Source organism: Hevea brasiliensis, chromosome 7 (assembly GCF_030052815.1).
Source record: "Hevea brasiliensis isolate MT/VB/25A 57/8 chromosome 7, ASM3005281v1, whole genome shotgun sequence".
Lineage (NCBI taxonomy): Eukaryota > Viridiplantae > Streptophyta > Magnoliopsida > Malpighiales > Euphorbiaceae > Hevea > Hevea brasiliensis.
The window spans coordinates 98757761-98767532 of record NC_079499.1 but is presented as its reverse complement, the minus strand read 5'-3'; the positions used below and the strand labels follow the sequence as shown (position 1 = coordinate 98767532).

Here is a 9772-nt window from a genome sequence, read left to right as displayed (position 1 = left end):
TATATATATATATATATATATATATATATATATATATATATATATATTATTGTATAAATTAAATAAAAATAAATAATAATTAATGATGTCAATAATTTATTTTATTAGTATATTCATACATAAATATTATTTTTAATCAATACTAAATTTTTATTATATTTTTTTTCCTTTATTTTATTCTTAAAACAAATAAAATTTTGTATTCAAATATTAACAATCTTCAAAAGAAATTTAGAATCACTATGTAATTTTATTTTATTTTCTTAATCTCATATAATCTATTCATATAAATTAAGTAGTTATAATGAAATTAATTATAATGTTTTGAGTCTAATTTTTTCCTTGTAGTTCAATATATGTATCAATTTCTTTTAATATTAAGTATTTCATAAAAATAACAAGAAAATATAAATTATAAGATATTGAAAGTTAAATTATATTTTTAATTATAAATAAAAGGGGTCATAACAGATTTTAATAGATCAAAATAAAATCTCGATTAAATAAACTGGTTGTTATGTGTCTTATTGAATTAAGTGGGTCAATCCGATTAAACCTTTATTTTTAGCATGTCATAAACAAATTGGCTTGTTTATGATACAAACCTATTTATGTTAAATCTAAACTCATTTAACTATGTATCGAGTCATATTGTGTATGTAACGCCCTCAACGTAGATAGTCCGTATATTTTACTGTTCCGACGATTAATGTCTGTTCGGACAGTCAGGATGTCTAGAACTACACTTAAACTATAGTGAGGAGGCATAAATTAATGAAATAAATATAAAAAAATATAGGAAAAATTTTGAGAAATAAAATAAAATAAAATTTAGATAATTTATTAATTGGTATAAAATAATAAAAATAACCCAATAAGCACCATGAAGGGCATTTTGGTCATTTCACCCCTAGATGTGAATTTTGACCTAAATGTCAAATTAAAATTAGGAAATAAAATAATTAACATAAATTAAATTTATGAATTTGAATTTAGAAAATGAGAAGAGAAAGAAGAAGAAAAGAAAAGAAAAGAAAAGGAAAGAAAAGAAAGGAAATAGACTTATGAAATTTAAAAACAATAAAGTACAATAATTATAGAATATATATTACAAGAGACAAAAATGTACCAACCACAAGTCTTCTTCATCTTCCTCTTCTCTCTCTTTGAGCCGGCACCATGGAAGCTCTCTCTCCCTCCATTTTCTTCTTTCTCAAAGCTTGATTTCCCAAGCTTTCTCGCATAAAACCTTAACCTCTTTTCACAAAAAATACTCCCCACACCCTAAGGAAGCTATAGATACCAAAAAGAAGCAAGAAAATTAAAGTTTAGCAAAACACCCAAAAAAGGTTAGTGCTTTAAGCTTTTAATCTCCTCTTTAAGCATGAATATCATGCTAAATCAAGTGAAAATTTGCATGAAATTGAAAAGAAATTTTGAAAGAAAGAACTCTTGATTTTTGGCAGCTATGGAACTTGAAGTTTGTTGCTTTTAAGTAATGAAAAAAAATTGTTTCATGAGAATGTGTGATGAGTTGAAATGTTGGGAGTTAATTGTGTAGGGTTTGTGTAAATTTGAAACTTTGAAAACTAGAGTTTGTGTAAATGATTGAGAACCTTGTGTAAATGCATGAATTTGACCTAATTGAGTTGAGATTGATGCTTATAGAAGTGCCATATATACTTATTTGGAGTTTGGAAGAAGGAGGAGATTGAAATTGGGAGTGTGAATTTTCTGCAGGTTGTGTTATTGTTGAATCCAGTAGCTTTTTATTGCCATATCTCCCTTTGGGTTGCCCCAATTGGTATGAGGCCAATTGGAGGTGTTTTGGGACATCCAAACCTTCATTTTTTAAGCAGAAACCTTGCTCAAATTCTGTCAAAATCATGACCAATTTTCTGCTGAAACTTGAATGACCAAACACTGAAACCAAGAAAATGACCAAATGAACAGTACGTACTGGTCCAAATGACCTAAAATTTACATCAATGGAAAGCTCAGACATAGGGCTACACTTTTCATGAAGACCACTTGACCCAGTTTTGCCCTTAACCAAGTCAAATTATTAGCACAAGTTGGGTCACTAAAACTGCCAACCCAGAAATTGTCCAAAATACTGTTCCTTTGGTATGCTTGACCAGTTTTGGCAAAAATACCATAACTTGGTCTCCAAAGCTACAAATTGAGTGAAACTAGTGCCAAAAGTTTTATAAGACATAGCACAACAATTTTTATGTTTTGACCAAGCTCTAGAAACCATTGCATCCTAGGGAAAATATTAGCCAAAGTTAGGAATTGAAATTTGGAAAATGTTAAGTTGAACCCAGAATGCCATTTGATACTCGTGTGATCATTTGGCCATAACTCCCACTAGGAAATTCCATTTGAGATGTGCTAATATGATCTGGAAACATGATACTTAGGGTACAATATTGATTTAGACACTTTTATCAAATTCTAAGTGTAAAAACCCTAAAAAGAGGGTCAAACATATTGCCTTGAAGTTTGACTATTGCCTTTATAGGATTAAGAGTCCAGGTCAATATATTGACCATAACTCACTATACTAAGCTTGAAAAATTATGAAATTGTACCTGGGAGTCCCTAAGACATAGAGGAACATATCTTGTGAAGGAACCTAAGTCTAGAAATGACCATAAAATGATCAAATGACTGGTCAAAGTTTATTGACTAAGAATTGTAAATTCTGGACAGCTTAGAAGCAAAGGGATCAGTTATGGTATTTTGACCATAACTTAAGCTCTATAACCCCAAATTCAGTGATTCAAAAACTGAAATTCAAGTTTAAACATAGAGAAGCATTTGTTATGAAGAGAGTGTGACCAAATAGACATCCTAACCTAGTCAAATTCCTAGATAAAGATAACACATCAAAATGAACCTAAAGAAAGGTTAATGGGGAAATGCTATACATGGTGATTAAAATACTCATAAGGCTAATTAAATATTAAAAATGATATGAATATGTAAATTGGACTAATGTCCTATCAATATGAAATTAATGGTACCACTGAACAGTACTAGAAAATAGTAACAGTGAATAGTACTAAAATAATTAAAAATATTTAATTACCCATAGTATACCTAAACTTATTTATTTAGTTTGGATAAATTGGTATACCAATTAGGGACTACAGATAGCAGTACTGCCTACCGAGAAAATCATAAACTGATAATATATGTCTAGTATGATTGTTCTACAAGCTATGTGCCTACTTACTGGCCATTGTGCCTACTTTATTTCTGGCTTTATAAGCTTGACAGCGGGTCTCGTGCCCGACAGCTGGCCTCGTGCCCGACAGCTGGCCTCGTGCCCGACAGCTAGCCTCGTACCTGACAGATGTATACTGGACAGACATATGGCTTTCCAACCAGTATACATCCATGCATCCAGCTTTTATAATTTGTTATAGGTTTTTTAGGCACTGATAAAAAAAAAATTAATTAAGACTTAAAATATAATAAGTAATCAGAAAAGATCCCGATAATGTTAATTATTTCCAAAATACAATAAAAATATAAAAGACCCAGAAATTATGATTTGCAGATATTAATTCAATTGTTTAATTATTGTTATTATAAATTATGCACTACTAAACATTATGCTTAGCGCGTTGGTTTTCCATCGCGTAGGTACTGGAGATCAACAGCCGCTATAGCAGCAGCCGCCACAGTAGTATTCGGACAGAGTTCCGACCAGATCTGTCATCGACTAGAGTCACCTCACTAGTCTTTTGTATCTTGGTAGGGCCCACGTATAGACTAGTATTTTGGTTCATTATGTTTAATCATAATGTAATTACTAGTTATGATGTATTTCATTTTGGACTTGTAATTAAACTTGAGATTGAAATAAAACTTACAATTTATTATCTATGAACTTCTATATGAATGCAATAGATGATACTTCATTTTGAGATCTCATAAATAATTGTAAATGATATGATAAAAAAGAATATGATATGAAAATGTGTGAAATGAATATGAATATGTTAACAGGTGATTAGTGGAAACCTGCCAGATGCTAATAAAACATGGGAGGCTCTGTCCGGGTCTCCACAGAAATAAGATATAAAAAAAAAAAATTCTACACATAGAATACATATTTTAAATGACATCAAAAGTTTACAATAGATATGATAAAATATGATATGGTGCTCCGGCACCGAATGTGGCACTTCTTACTCGACTATATAGTAGACGGGTAAGGGGTGTCACAGTGTAATTGATTTGTGTCTAAAATTGCCAACTCTAGTAAGGTTTGCAGGTTTGAAGTTTGTTTGGCATGATTCCGATGCTTACGAGCTTGACAGAGATAGGAGGAGGTGTAGGCAGTGAGTCATGGTGGCTTCGAAGATTGTGACTACATTGAGGAGAAGAAGAAGTAGAAGGAAAAGGGTGCAAGGGAAATAAAATTGAAAATTTATATTCTAAAATAGGTAAAAAAAATCTAATTAAAATTTTTAATATACAAAAATTCAAAACATTGCAATATTTATATTTTTATATCAACAAAAATTAAATTAAAATAAACAAACATCCCCGAAGGAGAATAAATTGATTGTTCTATGGAAGATAAGAAGGGATGACAATTACAATGACAGAACCCTACTCAAAAAGTAGTTAAGATATGGAGATAGTTTAGGAGTCGTGTAGAAAGAATTTCAAGTACTGATTTTATTGATTTACCTAAATGAATTGTTCTTACTTAGATTCGATATATCTTGCTTATAAATATGTGAGACCTTTGAATATATATGTAAGGTTAGATAATAATTTTTTAATATTAATGTCATTAATTATTTTATTAATTAAATAACACTTCTTTCTATTAAAAAAATTAATGGAATTAATCTTGCATTATTATTATTATTATTATTATTATTATTATTATTATTATTATTATTATTATTAGAGATTTAAACTTGAAATTTTATCTAATTAAATTGAAAAAAAAAAAACGCTTATCAGTTATCACGGGAATATATATTTTTAATGTATTTTTATAATATTAACGAATATAATTGGCAGCAAACGATTTAAAAATAAAAAGTAATAGGAAAATTGTGATTTAACTGTAAAGTCTTTTGTATATCTGTTAGGTACACGAAAAGAGCAATATAAAAACAAAATACTGTTACCAAACATCCCTTATTCAGTGGCTACAAATCCTCTACATCTGGTATTCTAAAACAAAAGATTTACAAAGAATAATTGATTAATATTTAGCCTAAACAATAGCCAGTAAATACCCTGTTACTGCTCTAATATTAACAACATACTTTTAGGAATATATATATATATATATATATATATATATATATATATATATATATATATATATATATATATATATATATATTCTAATGAAGATAAAAAGTATTACCTTTAATCTATTTTTATTTATTGTATTTGGATTTTTTTTAATCTAAAATTATCTATTATATTTAGAAAATAAAAAAGTATTAATTATTTTTTTCCTTATTTTATCTTTTATTTTTATTAAAATATAATAAATATTTATATATAAGTAATTTAGTGAAATAAAGGTAATTTAGTTGATTATTAATATATTTTTATAAAAATTAAAATATTTAATTTTTTAAATTATTATGTAAAAAATAAAAATGGATAAAATTAATAAAAGAGTGGCAGATCCCAAGCCGGTAGACAAAAGTTCAACAGACAGTAAATGTGAAAATCAAGCAATTAATTGTTTTGTTCCATTCCAAACTAACAATGATGGAGTCCTTTCTTTAATATATGGTATAGCATTTGTATTAATTAATTGAAACCAAAATTAATTCCGCAAAGTTCTCAGATTATATTCTATTCCAATACTTCTATTATAAGTTTTCATTCCCAATTAAGACACTGGCACATGCTTGCATTGAACTCTGTATTAACTTAAAATTTGGGATTAGTAGTGCTCATCATGTATATCCTGAATTACTTCTCCATTTATGTGACATGAAATTAATTTTATTTAAAATTACAAGTGTAGAGGCCAACGCAAGAATTTTGAGAAATTTATATTGAAAAATACAATTTCCAGGTCTGATGATGAACTGGTCTATGAAGAAAACAGAAATTTAATCTCTTATTTTATATTTTTTTTAACAAGCATTTCCTAACCCAGATAAATCCAAGTTTGTTTTGAGTTTATGCTGCATGAACTGTCCACTACATAATAATCTTGCATTAACTATTCTTTCAATGACTATTTTATATATGTGTGTGTTCTCTGTACCTTGCAAACCATGACTACCTAGCTAGTTCTTTCTTTAAGCTCAAACACATGCTTGCTTTCAACTGAAGTTTGATAATAACTCTATCCTCTATGATATATTTTATGTATATCTTGCTGTAACTAAGTGATATATATAGATAGGTTGGCAGCGTCTATCGCAACTCTTGTATAACCTTGAATATATTGAATTGCAACACAAGAATACAGCTGATGTTGACCTCTGCATATCATGTTTACAGGCAATACCTTGGTTTGCATTAGGGGTGGCAATTCGGGTTGATAGATCATATTTGTATCATGTAAACACACAATATGAATACGATTAAGATCGACACGAACACGACATGATTAATAAATCGCGTCAAAATTTAAATACGAATACGACTCTTCTATTATAAGGATTATACGACACAACACGATTCATATTAAATTGTATTAGGTGTATTTAACACGACACGATTCATTTAACACAAAATGACCCATTTAATATAATTTGACACGACTTAACCCATTTAATACGCTATATAAGTTATAAGTCATAGTGGGTCATGGGTCAACACATAACACGAATATTAAACCATGTCGTAAACGTGTCAAGTCGGGTTAGCGGTTAACCCTTGACACAACACGATTATATCCGTGTCATAAATGAATCGACACGAATTCAACACGAATACGAATAAACCTAACCCAAACTCTAAATTTAGTACCGTGTTCATATCATGTTCATAAGTCGTGTCTAAAATTACCACCCTAGTTTGCATATATAATGTATGTGGTGGGTGACGAGTTTTTTACTCAAAAAAATTTATTTGAAATTAAAGCTTGATGGATACGAACCAATCCCACAGACACATAAATTAAGAAATGAAATAGAAATTTAAGAAATGATATCATATCCTTTTAAAAATTGGAATTTTAATTTTTATATTTGAAATGAATAAATTTAATTTTTTTTAATTAAAAGAAAATTATTAAAAAAATTAAATATAATTATATGATAATTAATTCAATTAAATTTTTTTCTTATAAATATTTATTTTTCAAATGAAACCTTTAAAATTAGTCATTTTATCATTTGCGTTCAATTACTATATAAATAATACATTAGTCTTCATTTTATGTGGGATTTATTATTATTACATATTTTTTAAAATATGTATAAAATAATAATAAATCGAATATAAATAAATATTTTTCAATAATTCTATTTCAAATTATATATATATGACCATCATTGAATAAAAATGGTCTAGAACAGGCTGGCCTTTTAAACTTATATATTTAATTTGGAATTATTTTTATCTATACGTGGTAGGCACGTATATAAAACATAGAGGACTGGCCATTAGTCAGCTCTTTAATTAATTTTGACCGAATGGATTAGCCAACTAATTAAAATTTAATAAAACAATCATTGTTTTATATCAATGGCATTATCAGAAGCTTAGCATCAGTTGTATAAATGCTGGTTATTCGTGCTTCCATACTTCAGGCCCAAACACAGCTTGAGCACATCATCAATACTTTTAAAGTTATCTCCATACTCTCTATTAAACAATGGCTATTCAAAAGCTTCTTTCACTTCTCTTTTCTCAACTGGTTCTCTTCCTCCTGTTTCTAGACCTAACTAATTCGCAAGGATTACAAGTTGGGGTACAGGTTGGGATAGGCTTAACTACTCCTCAAGGGTTGCAACTCGGTTTCTATCGCCAGACATGCCCAAATGCAGAGAGTACTATCCATGATATGGTTCAGCAATTCATTTCCAGTGATCGAACACTTGCTGCTCCTTTACTAAGACTGCATTTTCATGATTGTTTCGTTAGGGTACGTTCCATGTTCCTTAATTATAAATGTATTGATAAGCTCATTAATCATTTGTTAAATTAAGCCATAGTTAATGCAGATTCTTAGTCTGAGAACAACTCTGATTATTGCATGCATGTCACAGGGATGTGATGGTTCTGTGCTATTAAATTCTACAAGCACCAATCAAGCTGAGAAAGATGCGGTCCCCAACCAGACGTTAAGAGGTTTCAATGTGATTGAGGCTATAAAATCTGCAGTAGAAAAGGAATGTCCTGGTGTGGTTTCTTGTGCTGATATTGTGGCCTTGGCAGCTCGAGATTCAGTTGCGATGGTATATATAAATTCATCAAAAACTTATACCCATCATCAGATAATTAATATATACATGCCTAATGATTGATCAATCATTTTCCTTTCAGGTTCGTGGACCATCTTGGGTTGTTGCCACTGGACGTAGAGATGGAACGGTCTCTCGTGCTTCAGAGGCTTTAGCACAGATACCGTCTCCTTTCGCCAATGTAAACCAACTAAAGCAAAACTTTAGTGCAAAGGGCTTAAGCGTGAAGGACCTAGTGGTTCTATCAGGTAACTAGAAAAAGTAGAAATCTTGTGTTTTAATAAAATATTTTTTTATTATTGTAATTATGAAAAAAGTTATAAACAAATATAATTTTATTATATATAATCCCAACTTCTTTTTATTTGCAGGAGCACACACCATTGGAATTGGACATTGCTTTGTAATCATTAACCGCCTGTACAATTTCACTGGGAAAGGCGACACAGACCCCTCGTTGGACCCAGCATACGCAGCTCAGTTGAAGACGATATGTAAGCCTGGAGACAACACCACTGTTGTGGCGATGAACCCTGGAAGCTCCACGTTATTCGATGCCGATTACTACAATGTTGTAGCTACAAGAAGAGGGCTGTTCCAATCTGATGCAGCTCTGCTCAATGATATCCAAACAAGAGTTTATGTCACACTTCAGTCTTCAACAAATGGAATCACTTTCGCACAAGATTTTGCTCAGTCAATGGTGAAACTAGGCAACATTGGAGTCCTCACCGGCAGCCAAGGTGAAATCAGGAAACAGTGTGCGGTGGTAAACTAATATTTTTTTGATCATATATATATCTATATATAACTACATAGAGTTGTGTTAGTGTGTTCTTAATTTTTATTGATTTTCTGCATTTTTTTGCAACATCGGTTGCAAAGCACAATTTGTAATTTTGGGTGGTGCCTTGATCATTGTTCCATTTATATTGTCCACAATTAGAAGGTTGTTTTGTAGGATTTTTCTTCTCCGTATGGTCCACCATGGATTAAAGACATAAGAGATATGGTGGGACTCACCAATTAAAAGTATGAATCTCACATATGTATTGAATACATGATAAATAAGGTTTAGGTAAGAATTTCCCTTTTGTACTCGGGAGTTTGTTGTTTTGGTCAAAAATTTATTCACATAAACATTATGCTTAATAGACCTATTGATAAAGGTTGTGTTGAGAATAAATCCTAGGCGAAATTTATGCATTTGCTGTGCTAAATCAATTTCTTTTGTTCACTTTCCTTAGTGCCAAACACTATTTGTTTTTTTTTTTTTTTAAACTAGTGATAAAAGTACAAGATTTATTATTACGAACCGATCAAAATCATAATATATTTGCTAATGCAAAAAT

General features: G+C 30.0%; 1 protein-coding gene across 1 annotated transcript; it reads left to right on the top strand.

Moving 5' to 3' along the window:
* Positions 1 to 7787: 7787 nt before the first annotated feature.
* Positions 7788 to 9198, top strand: LOC131181712 (peroxidase 27-like). The gene is made up of 4 exons (XM_058150553.1): positions 7788 to 8101; positions 8226 to 8414; positions 8503 to 8668; positions 8792 to 9198. Exons 1-4 carry the CDS (start codon positions 7832 to 7834, stop codon positions 9196 to 9198), a joined length of 1032 nt encoding a protein of 343 aa, XP_058006536.1. The 5' UTR covers positions 7788 to 7831.
* Positions 9199 to 9772: the final 574 nt, after the last annotated feature.

Excerpts from the sequence above, each read along its gene's own strand:
- LOC131181712 (XM_058150553.1), top strand. The coding sequence starts at position 7,832 with ATGGCTATTCAAAAGCTTCTTTCACTTCTCTTTTCTCAACTGGTTCTC. Across the intron at positions 8,415-8,502 it reads CTCGAGATTCAGTTGCGATG|GTTCGTGGACCATCTTGGGT; the intron begins GTATATATAAAT and ends TTTTCCTTTCAG. Across the intron at positions 8,669-8,791 it reads GGACCTAGTGGTTCTATCAG|GAGCACACACCATTGGAATT; the intron begins GTAACTAGAAAA and ends TTTTATTTGCAG.